This window comes from Micromys minutus (assembly GCF_963924665.1).
Source record: "Micromys minutus genome assembly, chromosome: 26".
Classification (NCBI taxonomy): domain Eukaryota; kingdom Metazoa; phylum Chordata; class Mammalia; order Rodentia; family Muridae; genus Micromys; species Micromys minutus.
In genome coordinates, this window is record NC_137961.1 from 16131842 (window position 1) to 16150891 (window position 19050).

The window sequence follows — 19050 nt, forward strand, 5'->3', positions numbered from 1 at the left end:
TACAGTTGAGGATGCTTGTAGCTAACCATCAGACTGAACATGAGGACCCCAATAAAGGAGTGAGAGAAAGGACTGAAGGAGCTAAAAGGGTCTGCAACCCCATGGGAAGACCATCATCAACCAACCAAACCCTCCACAACTCCCAGGCATAAAACAACCACCAGTGACACACATGGAGAGACCTATGGCCCGAGGTGCATATTCAGTAGAGGATAGCAGTGCCTGACATCAATGGGGGAAGAGGCCTTTGGTCCAGCAAAGGCTCATTTCTCCAGTGTGGGGGAACGCCAAGGTGCTGAGGTGGGAGAGGGAGCACCTTCATGGAGGCAATGGGAGGGGGAGGGGGAATAAGATGGGGGAAAGGGGATAACATCTAAAATGTAAATACAGAGGAAGGAGAGAGAGGAAAAGGAGGAAGAGAAGGAAGGAGAAGAAAGAAGAAGAGGAGGAAGAGGAGGAAGAAGGGGGAAGGAGGAGGAGGAGAAGGGGGGAGGAGAGGACATCCAGCCGTACAGGCTATTTAGGAAGTAGAACACAGAATTCAAGAATTCAGAGTAGTCAGAGTCGACACCACCACTTCTTTCTTGTGTCTTTAAAGTCATCTCTCACCCCACAGCGCCGCCCCCCCAGCCCCAGTCCCGCTGCTTGTTGGGTAGGGAAGGTTCCCAGGAAACGACTCATCCTCACTAAACTTCTGTTTGTCTACAGAGCCAAAGCTATGATAACCTCATGCTCTGGCTTTGTGCGGAGACTGAGATAAGAGTCCCACAATGCAAAGCAGACAGTTAATAACAGCAGACTCCACTCCCTCAGACATCTAGTGCCTAATTTAACCCACAATGACCAGACACATGTATGACCAGGGGGGTGGGAGGGAAGAACCCAAACTGTCATAGGACAACCATCGATCTCAAATGGCAGATCAGCCATACTCTTGCCTCCTGCCTTTCCACTGTCCAGTGAGAAAATAAACACGTGAGGGATTAGAGGGTCGGCTCTAGGAGATAAGCAAGCAAGTCGATGTAAGTCTACTGGGGTTGAAGGCTTCTGTCTGCAGGAACTACCACCATATTTCCCATTGTGTCGTCATAGAGACCAGCAGCTCGAAGCTGTAACAACTTTTAAAGTCACTGGACCTATTTAATGCTCAAACCCTGTCTTAACATGTGTGCGCGCACACACACCTCTTATGCATGCTCAGTCTACTTCCTAACCAGAAGTCACACAGATAATAAAGGGAAGGTGTTGCTTTCTTTTTTCTTGTCCACGTTAGGACAACACCACTGGTGAGTTCTCCGGCCCCAGAGATTTTCCCGATGCTTCAGCACTGAGACTTTTTGCATCAAGATCTATTACGTTCTGGATTACTCCCTGCCACATCTGGTGCAGAAGGTGTGAGGAGCCTGCGTCTCCTGGTTTACTGCAAGGCTGGTCCTGTAACTTACTCAACTGTGCCCTCAGGCAGCCACAACAGCACAGACAGGCTCAGCCAGTTTTACAAACCAGAAATGCCAGGAGGGAATACAGAAGAATACAGCCTAACACGCTGGGAACAAAAACCCACATTTCAGGCTATACCGAACAAAGTGCCTGTCCACAAAGAGGGTGGGACAGACAGAAGAGGCTGTTTCAAGGACAGCCTTTCCTCCATCACCACCTTGGATTATGGGCTACACTGACAACTTTCCTGTCAGAAAATGGACACACTTCAGATGCATTTCCTTCCCACATGTAAACCCCTCTCCTGAAGCTATAGCTTCAGTTTGTATCTAAGACAATTGCACACAAAGCAGAGAATATATTAGTTAAGAGAAAAAGTTAAGTCTCAAGTCTCGGAATTACATCTCAGCAGAAATGCTCCATCGAAGCCCTGCCCGAGACTCAGCAGAAGACAGTCTGGTTACCTCCCCGTTGTATTTAGTGTAACACAAATGTTATGCTGCCAAACGTCAACACGCCCATGGTACTGAAAAAGGAGTAGCCAACGGGTAGCACATAGCAGTAGTCCACCAAGAACCAATATTCCCACAAGTACAGGGAGAATGAAGAAGAAAATAACAGGCGCTATGTAGGCTAAACTCAAGAGGTTAAAAGCACTGTCTGCTCTTCCAGGGGAGCAGGCTTCGGCCCCTGTTCTGACAGTTGGTAGAAAGCACTTGCCCAGGACGCATGAGGTCATAAAATGCTACAAACCAAGTTGGAGCATTTGAGATGCACAGGGAAGAGAGCCATAAGGTCTTTCCCCGTCCCACAGTATGTTTGAGGCCACCTGGGACTACATGAGACCCCGTCTTTCACACATACACAACTAAAATAATGCCATACCAGGCAGTGGTGGCACAGGCCTTTAATCCCAGCACTCGTGAGGCAGAGGCAGCTTAGTCCACAGGTTGAGATGACAGCCAGGGCAACACAGAAAAACCCTGTCTCAAAAAAATAAAATAAAAAAGCCCTAGCAGCAAACTCTTTCATACCAGACATATGCTGGGGAAAAGTATTCAAAATGTTAAGTTTCATTTACTCTTTCCAAGAAAAAAAAAAAAAAAAGATCCCTATGAAACAAATCCTACTTCCTGGAGGTATTCGCATAAAGAAGAGCAAAGTAAAGAGATTTCAAACCTACCGGATGAGTCAGATACACACTACAAGAATTAAGATGTAGGCAGGCACAAGAACATTAAGTGACAGCTTACATCTGAACCTCTGCTACTTGGAAGGCAGAAAGCGCAGACTCATGAGGCCACACTGGTAGAATAGTGAAATAGCATGTGGAAAAATGAAGAAAACAGGCCTATTTTTTTCTTTTGCTGTTATTTAACTCTGGAAACAGAGTTGGAGACACGGAACAGCGGCATGTTGTTTTCCTGGCCTGCACAAGACTCTTAAGATCAGTTCCCAGCACTGCAACAAACAGAATCTAGATAAAAGAACGGGGGTGGGGGGGGTCCATCTCAGGTTATCCCAGAACTATCTAGTCCAGGCTGGCCTCAGAACCTCAGAGATTCACCCATTCATCCTCTTAACTCCTTATGTGTGGCCCCTCCCTCCCATTTCGTCTTAACTTCATATTGTTTCTCTCACATGTACATATGTATGCTCTTAATCTCCTGTGTGTGTATAAAATACTTGTAACTTATACATAAGTGATATATAATTTATATATTTATACACGATATGCACACGCACACCTATACAACCAACTAGTGTTGCTAAAGGGTATTTAAACAATAATTATCTAAGAATTCTCAAACTAAGGTTTTCTTGTGACTGCATGTAGGTTCCGTGTGACTACATGGTTGAGGATGACCCTGAAACTCCTGACTTTCCTGCCTCCACTTCTCTTGTTACCACATAAACAGCTGGTTTACGCAGAAATAGTGATGAACATCAGTTACGCTACTCAGGGCTTCCCGAGTACTAGACAAGCTTCCACCAACTGAGCTTCATCAAAAACACAACTAATACTTCTAGAACTAAAATAAGTCATACAAAATTTACTAGCGTGCTAGCCAGGAACAAGCAGTTACTTCTAGGTGCTTAACTTACTACAGACCACAAGCCATCGTGTTTGGTCACTTGGTTCACACTGTGCTGATTGGATTCCCCCTTGAGGTAATAAGGCTGCTTACCAGAGCGCGTGCACTTGAGGATATTTTATATCCTTTTCATATGAAGAAGTGCCTACAAGGGATAGTCACGTGCTTCCAACCACCTTTTAAAATTGGGTAGTGACGATGGTTGGTCGGTGCAACTAATCCTAATCGTAAAAACCTCATGCAAAAAGGAGCTACAATTACACAGTATTTTACAAAAGAAAAAGGCCATTTTCCAGCTCTCAAAGTCCTTCAGCCAGTGTCACACAAGGCTCAGAGCTGTGAGTACAAAACAGTTCAAACAGGCTTCAAATCAATCAGGAAGTCCATTTAAAAGCTGCCGCAGCCATTTTATCTCTTCGGATGGTCCCAATAACCTAGGAGGAAACAGTCACAGTGGCCGGGCACTGAATAATGTGGCCACAGGCGCCATGGCCTTATACTTTTCAAGTCTTGATTACTTTGATACAAGGAAACCGAGGCTGACTACTGCCAACAGCTAAACTCTTGATACATTAGACCCTAGACCTCGTATTTTGTTTTGTCTTCATTTTTAGAGACAGAGTTTCTCTGTGTAGCCCTGGCTGTCCTTGAACTCAGATCCACCTGCCTCTGCCTGCTGAGTGCTGGCTTCTCTCTTTAAGCAACTGATGCTACAGCATTTTGTTGTTAACCTAGGAGAAAAAATAGGCTAATGCATAACATATATGCACATCCAAATCATGCACAGCCATCAAGAGGCAGCAAAGAACATGGTCACCAGGATGAGCCTGCAGATGACACCCCAGCACTGAGTAAAGACTCACAATTCCACTGTTTGCTCACGACGGAAAGGCTTACCTGCTACGAGCTCAGAGAAGTACCAAAGTACAAAAGCAGAGAAGGGTCTTCAGGAGAAGCGTAACATACAAGTGATCATAATTATATAAACTAGTGCATCACTCCAACCCAGCACTGGGAAAGCAGATTCTCTTGAGTTCTAGGTAGCCTGCTTTATATTTTAGGCTTGACAACTGTACAGTAAGTCCTCATCTCAAAAAAAAAAAAAAAAAAAAAGTTCTTTCTCAAAATGAGGATATTTGTATCTGATCGGCATGATCGGTACAAAAGCCTCTCACTTATGATAAACCTCAATGCTGTCATCTGGGCAAGGCAGCAGAAGCCCTTAGGGTTCCAGTTCTCACGAGTCGGAAGCAGATGGATCTGTGAGTTCGAGGACATCCTGGTCTACAAAACAGATTCTAGGACAGCCAGGGCTGCACAGAAAAACTGTTCTGAACTGCCACCCCCATCCCAACCCCACCCCAAAAACCCCTTACCTCTGTTTCTCTGGTTACACAATGGGGTAATGCCCTTTTAGTGGGCAACCGTGAGGTGACTAAAGCGGTAGGTAACTCATTTTTGTTATTTTCTTGTTATGGAGGAATGCCAGGCTCTCAAAACAGGGCCTGTGCAAAGGCTGAGTGCTCCATCACTAAGTCCTACCCTGAGTGTGCCCTTTCATATTCGTGTCACTTTAGACTGTATCAAAAGGAAGTCCCGGATAAAGGTGTGTCGATAAGGGTAAGCAAATATCTCTATTCATCTTCACTAATGAGACTGAATCAGTTCATGGGTGACAAGATAAACCTTCAATCCCTGCACTGAGGAGGCAGAGGCAGGTGGATCTCTGTGAGTTTGAGGCCAGTTTGCTCCACTGTCAAGTTCCAGGACAGCCAGGGCTGCACACATTTATGTCTTAAACAACATTTGTCAAAAACAACCACCAAAAAAGCAAAGCAAAACAAAGAGTTTTAGAAGTTAGAAGGAAATACTTCAATTTTAGGGATCTTAAAAAGCAGTTATTTTAGTAAATAAATAACAATCATTTATACAAATGGCTCTGTAATAAAAAAAAAAAGATCAATAGAAAATAGCTACTATTAATTTCGCCAAGGAATCTAATATAATTTCCTTTAAAAGAAAAAAGGACAAGCCCCGCCTCCATACTCCCACCCCCCTCACCCCAAGTCACCTGATTAAAGGCCTTGCAATGCATAGTTCACCTGACAGATAAGCCCTTTCCAGGCTGAGTTGTGTAACTCACACACCTGCAGCTGGAATTGCTCTGGAAGCCTAAAGCAAGACTAGAAATAGTTTCAGAGCGTTCACAAAAGCGGTGGGAAAGACGACGAAGGAACCAGAGGGGCACTCACACAGTTCCTGACCCCCAAAGGAACCAGAGGGGCACTCACACAGTTCCTGACCCCCGAAGGAACCAGAGGGGCACTCACACAGTTCCTGACCCCCGAAGGAACCAGAGCAGCCATCCGTCCCCTGTATGAAGCATGGTAGAGGACGGTTTAGGAACACAAAGCCAGGCAAGCTTAGCTCCCACAAAGGCAAATCTACAAAGTGGGAGGCCCTCAAAACCCCGTTACAAAATCTCACCAATACCTTTAGCTTCCTTTCCCACCATAAAACGCCAACACTGGGGCCAGAGCTGGGGCAGAGGCACAGGCAAGGGCTGGGTGCTAAAAGACTTGCACAGGAAATTATAGCATTCTTATTTTTTTCTATCTTCCATTTGTAACTGCCCCCTCCCCAAAAACACACAATCAAGTTCTACAAAGCGGCTGCTTTCCTTACCAAAAACAAACAAACAAATAAACAAACCGATCAAACACAAAACTGCACAAAAACAACACAATTGTGGTTGCACCATATAATCCAGTAATCACAATTCTCGGACTCAGCCCAAATGAATTAAAAACCATTTATGTCTCCCCACGATCATGCACAACGATACTTAGAGCAACTTTACTGCGGCGACTGGGTATCAAGGACGTTTTCTACAAGAGTGAATGAACCGTGGTATATACATCCAGACAATATATGTAGCATCAAAACGAGATGACCTATCAAGTCGTGAAAATAAACGCAAGCTCCTTAGAGGTGTAGAATAGGGTTTAAAAAGCCAACCATTCTGACTCATGCACATAACCTGAGCACCCAAAGGGAAGAGGTGAGGAAGCAGGATTGCCTAAGTTCCCAGCAAAGCCTATAAACCACAGAGCAAGTCCCCATTTCCAAACGAAACAGAACAGTACCAGGGATTTACATTTTAATTGGGTATGAAGTGAAGAAACACTCCTAACACAGTACCACAGCCACTGGCATTCCAAACAAATCCACATCTCTACACTGGCATTAAAAACAAAACAGAAAAACAGTAACAGGCTGGGCAGGGAGGTGCATACCTATAATCCGGGAACTTAGGAGCAGGCATCACCCTGGATGATACACCAAATTCTAGGTCAGCTTCGACTACGCGAAACTCTCAAAAAACTAGTAAGATTAAAGAATAAGAATGCAACTGTTTGTATAGTAGGAAAAGTTACTTTTACTAGTGGGACAGAGAAGCTCACGCTGTCATCGGACAAAACCATCAAATGTGTTTAATGACCATCTTGTTTCCCAAGCCAGGACCATTTCCATAAAAACAAGGAATTAACAAGTGGTTTTAAAAGAGCACAGCTCTTCAGTTCACACGCTCAGACAGACGGACACAGCCGACACTCAGAGTCGGTACATTTCCTTTGACCTCTAAGGTTGGCTTGGCAGCCCAGTCAGGGAAATATCTGCTTTCCTGCATCTACTTGCCGAGTGCTGGGATTACAAGTGTGGTCCAACCCTGAGCTCAGTCTCCAATAAGCAGTCTGCCAACTGAGCTACCAACATTCTACCAAACACCTCCAGCCCCTCAACAAGGGACATTTTAAGACACAGAAAACCTTGCCTTTGTTTTTCATCTGGTGCATTGCTAAACCATGAGCTCGCTCTACTTCCAATTTCAAGAATAATGCATGTAGGAGGAAGTTCAGCTTGACTCAGTCACAATTTATCCTAGAGACAAATATTTCTGATTTTTATCAACCATGCACTTGAAAGAGCCGTCAACATACCACTTAAGTAGTAAGCAGGAACGGCGGGCAGAAGTGCTGGTGAACTATGCGATCCTTCCCCAGAGCTTGGCTTCTAATGCTGCGAAGCACAGCACAGAGCAAGGAAGTGACCCAAGTACCTCAACCATCGCCTCAGCCTCAACCTCAGAGGCCAAGAAGACCAACAGAAGAAAGGGATTGTAAGGACTTTCTGCATTGTCAGCTATCTGAAAAACTAAAAATGCCTTCACCTAGAGGACCTCACATGTATAGCAACAGACACTTGACCAACAGGATGAGAATACCACCCGAACCTAGTGTAACATGGTTATGAGCCTGTAGATGCTGGATGCAGAAAACAAGAGCTCTTAACTGCTGAACCATTTCTCCAGCATCCCATGACGCACCCCCCACCCTCCAGCAAAGTGGCTTACAAAGAGAAAACTAACCCAATTTTCAGCTTCCCTTCTGATACACTCTGACTATTTACTAGCACATTAAAGAGATTCTGCAGATGTAAGACAACAGGTTCTTCATGATACAAGATTTCTAAGCATTAACAATATATGAAGCATTCAATATACCATTCTCATAGCCAAATGGCACACACTTTTAAATCTCAACACGTGGGAAGCAGAGTCAGGTGGTCTGAGGCCAGCCCGATCTACATACTGAGTTCTATCCAGGACAGTCAGAACTACAGAGTGAAATGGTCTTGGAATGAATGAATGGATGGATGGATAAATAAATAGATAGATAGATAAATAGATAGATAGATAGATAGATAAATATAAGGGCTGGAGAGATGGCTCAGCGGTTAAGAGCACTGACTGTTCTTCCAGAGGTCCTGAGTTCAAATCCCAGCAACCACATGGTGGCTCACAACCATCTGTAATGGGATCAATGCCCTCTTCTGGTGTGTCTGAAGACAGTGTACTCATATACCTAAAATAAACAAACAATTATTAAAAAATTTAAAATAAAAAAACATTATCTTTGTAAGTGACTATGTTCAAAACAACCTTCTCTCCCAATCTTCTGAGACAATCGTCACTATGTCTGACGCAGCCCCCGTTTACCATGCCCCCAAATATCTTACTATAGTCACAAGATCAGGTCGGTATGTACATAAAATAGGTAAGGTTGAAAGGACACCCGGTAATTCAAAACAAAATCTTATCTAATTTAAAGAAGCAAAGATAGACCCCAAGACCAAAACGATCAGGCACAAGCAGCTTTGGGGTCTATAGACAGAGTGGAGTCTAATCTATTTTATCTAATCTACCAAATATGTGTTTATCTTTACACACACACAGATACATTCACATACTTACTATCAGAAACAAAAATACCACACATAAATAAACTCATAAGCCTGTGTATCTGCTCAAGTCCAATCGGTCAACAACTACTCCGAAAGATGCCTACAGTTTACAGTGTTACTTCCTTCTCCAACAGTATACTGGTACATTTGGACAGGAACAATTTGCTGCACACACTGACACTTTAAGGCAGTTTTCTTGAGCCAGGTACAGTGGCTAACACCTTTAATTCTAGCACTGGGGAAGCCTGAGGCAGGAGGACACCTTTTAAATTCAAAGGCAGCTTCCTTCCACAAGTTCCAGGCCATAACAAGATCCATCTCCAAAACTTAAACGGGGGGGGGGGGGGGGGGGGTCGGAGTCCAAAGCATTCTGAAGTGAACTTAAAGGATACGCTCCGCCATTGCTGCAACATCCAGTTTGTCGATATCAGGAGAGCCGGGGCAACATTTCTTGAATTCTTTTCGAAGATCGAAAAAGGAATAGAAGCATTCAGGTAGTAACACATTCTGAGGGAGGATAAGGTAGAGGTTGTTAACAGAACCTAAGAGAGGAATATAGGTGACGATCTACCACAATCTTTAGAAATATTAAATTCAATGTGGACTGGCTTTGTTTGTAAATCCTTGGCCACAACATTACATTAGATCCTAGGTCATCTCATTTTAACAAAATGGACAGTAATGTTCATGTTCACTGTGCCTTCCAATCAAGCCCTTTTTTGTTTTATGTGCATGTTTCTATCTGTCTGCAGGTGCACCAGGTGTGTGTGTGTGGCTTCTCAGAAGCTACAAGAACTGTGGGTTGCCAGATATGAGGGTAGGGAACCAAATGTGTACTCTCTGCTAACTGCTGAGCCCTTCCCCTCCCCCTACTCTATACCTTTCTGAAGTTGTTACATATCTGGACTACTGTACTCTTCTTAGGCTGTTACAACCTTTCATGGCCACATCATTTCAGACCCCCTGTGTTTTCAGGTATCCATTTTACACAGGTAAACTCAGACTAAGATTAAATGATAAGATTTTTGTGCTTCTAACTACTGTTGAATCCCAGTAATTTAGAATATTTGATACTAAGTTTAGAGAACAGTACTTTGAGGAAAAGACCAGTTTTGTGCCAAATTATAATTCCATATTGGGTTTTTTTTGTTTGTTTTCCTCTCTCATTATTTTGGCTATATGTGAAAATTCACATTATATTTTAAAAGTAAGCATCATAAGGCTAGAGAAAGGACTCAGTGGTTAAAAGCACTTGTTCATTTCGGAGCACCCACAGGACAGTTCATGATCACAGGTGACTTCAGCCCCAGGGTGTTTGACACCTACTTCTGGCCTCCACAGGCGTGCATACACCGGGCACACACAATCCACAAGCAAGACACCAATACATATATATAAAAAAAAATAGATATAGGGGCTGAAGAGATGGCTCAGCAGTTAAGGGCAGTCAATGCTCTTCCGGAGATCCTGAGTTCAAATTCCAACAACCACATGGGGGCTCACAACCATCTGTAATGAGATCTGATGCCCCCTTCTGGTATGTCTGCAGACAGCTACAGTGTACTTCTATATAATAAATAAATAAATATTTACCAAAAAATAGACACATAAATCTTAAGGAAAAAAAAAAAAAAAAACCCACACGTTGGCAAGGTAGCTCAGTGGGTAAAGCACTTGCTGTTTCAACCTGATGACTTGAGTTTGATCCCTGGATCGAACCTAACAGTGGAAGGAGAACAGACTCCCACAGGTTATCCCCTTGACTTCAACAAGCTCAATGTGGCACGTTAACACCAGACACATGCCCTTATAAAAATTCTAAAACAACAACCAGTCAAGGAAAAGACTGCAGAGAACTCTACAGACAGAGACTGGAGAGTTGTGAGCCCCAGACCAGCCAGGGTTACACCCTCAGACTGTCTCAAAGCCAAGCTACAAGGCAGCTCAGCGATACAGAGCCCGCCTAGCATGTGCAGGATCTAGGTGTTCAGTTCTAGCAACAAGCCAAAAAGAAAAGGTGCTTTTAAGTCAAAGCAAAAAGAGTTACCATTCTTAGCTCTGAGCACCACTTACGGCTAGTAAAAAATCATTGTGTGAATAAATATTACCATTGGTTTGGTTTTTTTTGTTTTGTTTTGTTTTGTTTTAGTTTTTGTTTTTAAGACAGAGTTTCCTTGTACCCGGGCTGATCAAGCCTTGAACTTTTTTTAGGGTTTTCTGAGACAGGGTCTCTCTCCACATAGCCCTATGGCCAGGCTGGCCTCAAACTCAAGAGATCTACCTGCCTCTGCCTCCTGAGTGCTGGAACCAAAGGTTCCACACAATGGTAAGTCTTGAACTTCTGAGTCTCACCCCTTGAATGGGCCCCCACACCTAGTTTTGTGCAGGCTGTGGCTGAACTCAGGATACCAGACAAATACTCTATTATCTGGGTAAATCCTCAGCCCCAAATTCTTGGCTTCTGATTTCTGTTTGGAATATAGTACATGACCCCAGACTGGCTCTGAATTTATATCTCAGCTCAGGTTCATAAATGCCTAATCATTATGCTTGGCTAAAAATAATTTTTGACAAGGCAGAATTTAAGTACACACACACCCCCCCCTTTTTTTTAATTTCTTAGTGGGAGAACACACGAGCCAGTAAATGAATGTGGAGGTCAGAGGATGACTTGGGAAAGCCAGGGTCTTTCCTTCTACCATGTGGGTCTCGGGACTAAACTCGAGCTTGCACTTTACATCTTTTCCTGCTGAGCCATTTCTAACCTAGATGTTTATAAATTATTTTTTCAAAACTGTTTTCATTAACTTGAAGTTTCAACTTACTGTTAGAAAAAGGAAAGGCATACTTTTTGTAATTTCTAAAATTTTATATGCTGAGTATTCTTCTATCATGTATATATGTACAACATAGGTAGGCTTGGTGTCCAGAACTTATAAGCAGGGACTGGAACCTGTGGAACTGGAGCTATTAAGGTTGCAGATTATATAGAATCAGATATATGATTGTGAGCTACCGTGTGGGTGTACTGGAGACTAAACCCAGGTCCTTTTCATGAACAAGTGCTCTCAACTGCTGAGCTTTCTCTCCAGTCAGGATGTGTGTGTTTTGAATGTTTGCTAAACACACAGTGGCATATTCTTTAGCAGATTCTACTCAGTATGATTTTCTCAAATTGTATCTGAAATCAGAATTAGCAAACCTTGGTAATAGACTTGAAGAGTCCCCACAATGCCCTATGGTCATGACCATCTATAGCAAGAATTCACACAATAGGAAAACGTCAGTTTAAATCACTATTCCCATTTAAAATACTTACTACTTTATTTTTTATAAATATATTGACATCACACTAAGTTATACAGCAAACTAAACAAGTCTATATAGTATAAATGTTGCTTCCCTACATAGGTCTGAAGAATATACACTCATGTCAGAGAAAACTTTGTGAGTTATTTTCTTTCTTTTTTTTTTTTTTAAAGATTTATTTATTTATTATATAGAAGTAAACTGAGGCTGTCTTCAGACCCACCAGAATAGGGCATCAAGATCCCATTACAGATGGTTGTGAGCTACCATATAGTTGCTGGGATTTGAACTCAGGACCTTTGGAAGAACAGTCAGTGCTCTTAACCACTGAGCCATCTCTCTAGTCCTGTTTTCTTTTGTGTTTTACTATTTTGTGTATAAAATGAATATATGTTTTATTACACTATTTCTTTTAGTTTTTATATTTATTTTGTCTTAATAGAAATGGCTCAGGAAACCTTAATTTTTCTCTAGACGTTTTCTCACCTGCAGTGCAATCCTTCCAAAAAATTAACAGAAGAAACAGTGTTGAGAACAGTGACCCTTACCAGTAACCCAGCACTTGAAAAAAATGAAGCAGGAGGCTCTTGAGTAACTAAGTGGTCATCCTAAGATATAGAGAGTGAAAGGCTAGCCTGGGCTATAAGGCTGTCTCAAAAAACTGGGATGGGATGAGCAAAGGTGAAAATCGATTTCTCTCTTGCCAATAGTCAAAGAAGGAATCAATCCTTGGCCCTTCCTTTATGACCTGGGGGTTGGAAGGGCCTCCCTCCTCCTTTGTACTTTTGACTCAATGGCAGTTGCTAGTATACCATTCAGTGGCATCAACTGGTTACTAAGATTCCTATAAAAGGAGTGAGCAGCCTTCAAGGGGGAGGACACTTTCCAAAGACCATCTCTTGAACTAACTTACCAGCTTTTGTGGCTTTAAGGCAGGCAGCAGGCACTGAACCTGCTCATGTTGTCTGTTGTTTCTACCTCCCAACTCTGCCAGCCTCGCAGCACCCTGAACTATCTTTTCACAACACAACTAATCTGAACAGTTAACAGGAACTACATTAGCACGAACTGGCTTCCCTGGGTGAGCTGTCTCCCGAGAGGAACAGTAGATCCAGGAAAGACTCTGTTCTTATGGCATAATTGTTTTTTCCTACATGAGAAGAGGTAGTAAAGATGACCCCCACTGATACAAAGTGTCAGTTCACCCCTATAACCTCAGCACAGAGAAGAGGCAGGGATGCCATCCATGATTTTGAGGCTAGCCTGGGCTTCAGAGTGAGACCTTGTCTCAAAAAAAAAACGTTCACACATATACAAAAGTAATTAAAACTTTTCAATTCGATTTTAAATATTTACTTCAAGTTCAAAGGACATGTTCTAAGATGTTTTATTTTACTGATGTTGGTAACTGTTACTAAGCAGTCTTTAAAATGTTTAGAAGATTTGTTATTCTCTTTGAAGGATAAAGCACATTTCCTTTGAATTAAGAAAATTACCACAATGCAGTAAAAAACCAGTCTTTTCTCCTTTAAATGACAGAAATTCAAACATTTTATTAGCTTTGGAAAGCAGAGGCTGCTGAGCTGGAAACAAAGAAAATGTTTTAAATCACCAAAGGATACCCATAAACTACTATCACCTCAGACATCTCCATGAACTGAGGTAAAATAGATGTAACTTTAAGCCCACCATGTTAACCCTTGCTAAGCTCCAGCTCTAAGCTACACATCTGCCATTTCTGCACTTACAACTACAGCGTCATCAAGGTTGCTCTGCAACTGTTATCATCCTTTGGATTCAGAACATCCTAACCCTTCCAGAACGAAAATCTGCACTATCACACAACTAACTCTCCGCCTGGACGAAAGTACACTTGTCCTTCCAGAAGCCAGAACAGACCGATTCTGTTTGTTTCTCAGAGAGCATCCACCTTTCCGGAACCCAGCACGCTTACCTTTTTGGAAGCCTCAGGATGGAAGATCTGCCTGATGTGAAGCTGCCCGTCAGTACACAGACAGAAGGAAGTCCCTACCCCAATGTTCAGCTCATTGCTCACTGACTGGTTAAACTGCAAGAACAAGAGACACACAAGGGATGCAACGGAAGCAGAATTTACAAGCGTATCAAAGTGGCCCAACTTGAGGATAACCAAAGAAAAATCGTCCTGAAGACTCTGAAACAGGGCACCAGGACACTATCACAAAGACCCCTTTTCCCAGGAACCTGCCCTTTTCATCTAGGCAAGGGAGCTTTCCAACCAATCTGCAGTTTTTTTTGTTTTTCCTCGGGAGTTGATGCCACTTCTCAGCAACCCCGATATTCAGGATGAGACTAATCAGGTCTCTTTTAACAGGTTGCCTTCCGATTACATCATTTTACAGTGTTACTTTATTAACGTCTGGATGTTTAAGGAATCCATATCCAACAGACAAGCGGGGTACTGAATAAGCAGAAAATACTCTAGCAATAACTATTCCTTTAATTGGAAACTCGTGTGCTAAGGCGGAGGCTGGGAGAACGCAGAGCGCACAGGTGTGGAAACCCGCCTTATTCCGGATTCTAGCAACCGTCAGCACCCTGAGCAGTCACTTTTTAGGTCACCTCAATTTCAACAGGGGATCCCGCCATCTCCACGGTGACCCAACAAACAGCCCCGCGGGTCTGTATTTGCAACCCCTCCATGGGATCCCAATCAAGGCACTAAAGAAGTAATGAGGAAGTTAAGCCTTTGGAAATTGAAACTTCGGCTAAAGTCAGGCGGGCACTCAGGTGCAACTATAAAACCATGGCTAGCGATAGCGCGGGATGATTGAGGGTCTACCCTCCACACCTCCGACCCAGAGGCTGGGCTACAGACCCAGACCCGGTGTAGACCGAGCTTGGAGCTGGCACTGAAAACCTCGCTGGGCGAGCGGTGGGAAAAACCGCGCACGGCTGGTTCTCCCGCCCAGAGAATTCAGGAGGCAACAGGAGCTCCAGAGAATCTCAACCCCCAGACCCCGGGGGCCGGAAAGCCAAGCACAGCAGCCCCTCCAGAGCAGCCTTCCCCCTCCCCCGGGCCGGACTCCCACACACAAGGCTGGGAATCTCGTCACCGCGCCCCAGAAACAAGCGGAGACCGTCCCACGAGGGCATGGAGCCGTAGGGTTGGGTCGAGCCTGGGGGCCACCTAGATGGGGGTGGGCGGCGTGGCCTGGCCAAAACTGTCACCTGTCGGAGGGCTTGGTCCAGCTGCGGAGCGGAAGACAGATTCTCGGCGTCTATTTTAGTTTCTTCTTTACAATCCTCTGTCAGTTCCAACTGATCCGGTCTAACTAGTACTTCGTGCAACTGTCCCACCTCGGGGGGGGGGTGGAAAATAAGGGGTCAGTTTCCCCGTTTTCAATTTGGAAATCCTTCCTCCTCCCGGGCTTTCCCTGTACGGCTCAAGGCTCTCCGGGCACCTGAACAGCAGAATCAAAGCTCCCTAGACGCCCGGGGATCTGGACGCCCCACCCCCACCCTACCCGGATCAAGTCGCCCAGGCCAAGGAGGGGACCCTAGCGCCCCAGGAACCACTAGCCTGGCATGGGTGTTCTGCGACCCGCAGCGAACGCGGCTCGGCAGCGCGGGACCTTTCTACCTGGGCCAGGTTTCGGGAGACTTAAATGGTTCCAAGGTGGTTGGCTAACAGGTTTGGTTCTGCTATGGATTCTCTAGGCCTCGGGGCCCCGCTTCATAAACGTGCAACCACTTTAAAGAAAGAAAGAAAGAAAAAGAAACCGACTACCCCCTTCTCCAACTTTTACAACAAAGTTGTTGTCCCCAATCCTCGCGTGCACCAGAACATGGTCAAGTACCTTCTTGTTGGCCAAATCCACGACTTTCCATAACAGCAGGATCAGCTCCTTCTCATCCGAACCCAGTTTGGCTCCGGTGGCCCCAGCAGTGATCCCAAAAAGCACCACCAAGTAATCCGGAGACGCCGTCATGACGATAGGTGGGGAGGGGGAGGAGGGGGGTCGGGAGGCGGCGAGGTGGGGTTGGAAGTGAGAACGAGGAAACCTGTGCTAAAACCCTCTTCCAAGAGAAAAAGGCGCCCACCCCCCTCCTCGAGGCCGCCAGGGCAAAAGGCGGTAACCTGCCACCCAAGCCCGCACCTGGCCGGCGCTCCACACCCAGGGCAGGAAGGGGGGTGGAAGGAGGGAGCAGCAGGCCTGCCCTTTTTGTATCCAATTGCTCGTGCGTCTAAGAAGAGAAAAAAAAAAAGGGAAAAGAAAAAAAAAAAAAAAAAAAAAAAAAACCAGGAGCCGGGCTGTACCCCCGGGAGGCGCGCGCGCAATGGCTGAAAGCTTTTCTGTTTTGGGATGTGGCTCTACCTGCCCGCCCCTTTTCCCCCTCCCCCCACGTGGTGCAGGTAAGAGACACCTGGCGGCGCCCGCCCATTGGCTCCTTCAAACCACGACGTGGCAGCGGTGGGAGGGGGGCTGGGGGAGGGAGAGGAGAGGGCGGGAGACAAAGGCTGGATGAATGGGGAAGCGAGGGCTAGAGAGGAGGGGAGGGAAGGGAGGGGAGGAGAGGGGCGGGGAAGAGCTGGTTGTCACCGGCAGGGTAGCCAAGGCCAGACCGAGGGGGGCGGGGGGCGCGACGGCGGGAAGGGTCCCCGCTCGTGGACGCAGCGTTGCGAGATTTGGAGGGTTGGCGTGGCCGTGGGGGTTAGAAGCTGAGGGGTCGAGAGAAAGGCCAAGGCGCCTAGTGGTAAAAGAAGGCCAGAGGTGAGGCCCAGGGCGCGGCGCCTGGGAGGGACCGGTCTACGGCTGCCGGGGAAGCTGGTGCGGGCAATTACGGAACCCGGCAAAAGCCGCTCCGGAGCCCAGCACACCTTTCTGTGCAAACAGCCAGAGGAAGGTGTCCTGCCCGCCCTGCCCCTCACGGCTCTCTCCACCTCGGGGCGACCCTCTGCACCCCACCCCCGGGCCGCAGAGCCGGACGTGCAGTCGGCCAGGCAGGTGCTGGGGTGCAATCACAGCAGCTGGGGACTTCGGAAGGACCCTGTAGTCCCTTCTCTATCACTTCGTAACCTCTTCGTCCTGATGGCTGCTAGTTCGAGACCGGAACGCCCTCTAGGACCCAGGCACAGTTAACAGATTTGCCTTGGATTAAAAAAAAAACAAAAAAAAAAAAAGCATCTGCCCCGCATCCCTCATACAGGTTTTCCAGAGTCAGGCCTGACACACTTGTCGCTAAATGCCCTGCCTTTTGTTCTTTGGGGCGTGTGATTTGACCAACTTATGCCCACAGACTCCTGCACCGCCGCCACCCAGGGACTAGGTAGGACATTTTAGAGAAGTGCCATCGGAGTCGCTCCCTCGAGTTTTCCGTTTCCAAACCGGTCTGTTCTTGGGAGCCGAATTCCGTCGGAAATCTCACTAGCTTGGCGCCAGGTGTGCGGCCTAGCATGTTCATATTCAAGTGAAACGAAGTGGCCACACCCTTGCAAGCGCAGGAACCTATTGGTACCCTCCTGGGGACATTTGTCAGGAGAACCTAGAGCCCACACGTTTTTCCCAGGGGAGCCGAGACTCCGGGGAGTGAGGAAGAGGAGGCCGGCGGCGCGTTCCTCGGTTGGATGGGGACCGGAGGCTGGGGGACCGGCGCTGCTGGTGCTAGGCGCGTCCGGGAGAGCAGGAGGCCTGGCTCGCACCCAGCGACCCGAGTCCCCGGGTGCCTCTCCCGGCCCCGCCCTAGCCCGGGTGTCTCGGAGCCTGCCTCCTTGTCCCTAGGAGTCGCGGGGGGGGGGGGGGTGGCTGGGTCTGGGCGGGGAGTCTGGAAAAACCACCCAGATTGCATTGCAGTGGGGCGAGGCCGTTTGGAGGAGCCGGTTCCCCGGAGCCGCGTTGCCTCGGGGCTCACGAGACGTGACGGGCTCGGTTGCTCGGCTCTGCCGAAGAGGCAGCACCTGGACCGGGCACGCGACTCCGCGGGCGCGCTCGGCACCCGGGGCTGGGAGGCCCCACGGCAGGCCGGCGGAGGTTGCAGAGAAAGCGATTGCAGCCGCACCTGAAGCGGCTCCGGCAGGACTTTGGAGTCATCCTTGGAATAAACAAGTTTTTTTTTTTTTTTAAGAACTGAAGACTTAAAAGTCGGCGCCTGAACTAGGAGATGCCGCAGTAGGAAGCTAACACAAAGCGCACAGCTGCCCCTCTTTTGCAGATAGACTTTCCATCCCTCGTTTTTCAGAAGCTGGATTCTCTGTTTCTAGCGTGTTTTAAATGTTTTTTTTTAGGTTTTTATATTTAATTTTTAATTTAGTTTCATTTGTCCAACTGGATTTACCTTAACAACGGTTTTTGTCGTCTGTTGTTCTTAGGTAGATGCTCAAGGCTTGTAACAATTCTAGCTTGCCCAAATTCGTTGTTAAATGAAAAAAAAAGGAAGGAAAGGAGGACTTAACTCCTTCTAGGTACGAATTGAAAAGGTTTTTTTTAGCCAGTGATCTCAAGAGGCAAAGGCTGGCAAATCTCTGTGCGCTCGAGACCAGAGTGGTCTAAAAGTCTAGTTTCAGGGCAGTCAGAGCTACGCGGAGAAACCTAGTCTCGAAGAAGGAAGATTGAGATTAGAGATATGAGGGAGGCCATAGCCAGAGGTATGTGGAAGGGTCCAGAGTGAACAGGAAGCTGAGGAAGAGAAACCAGGAGCAGGGGCCAAGAGGCCAAAATAGTTGGGTTATTGGTAGAAGGGAAACCCAGCCCAGTTTCTTGGACTGGGAGTTCAGGGTAGGGGGCAGGGTATACCAGCCAAGAGGATCGTGTAACAGGTAGGGACTGCGGAATGCTGGGGTTTACGTCCTAGCGTCTCAAGCTTTTGTTGTTGGTTAAGGGTTCATCTTTGAGTTACGTGGTTGAAACTGGTGCCTTCTGGG

At 46.3% G+C, this 19050-nt stretch overlaps 1 protein-coding gene across 1 annotated transcript in view; it reads right to left on the bottom strand.

The window, feature by feature from the left end:
- Positions 1 to 16120, bottom strand: part of ESRP1 (epithelial splicing regulatory protein 1) — a gene marked incomplete at its 5' end in the record, with an annotated part of 49399 nt that extends 33279 nt beyond the window's left edge. The window contains 4 exons of the mRNA XM_080938784.1: positions 9233 to 9347; positions 14104 to 14217; positions 15360 to 15488; positions 15989 to 16120. Of these exons, the coding sequence (XP_080794910.1) occupies positions 9233 to 9347; positions 14104 to 14217; positions 15360 to 15488; positions 15989 to 16120 (490 nt within the window). The remainder of the gene's footprint in view (positions 1 to 9232; positions 9348 to 14103; positions 14218 to 15359; positions 15489 to 15988) is intronic.
- Positions 16121 to 19050: the final 2930 nt, after the last annotated feature.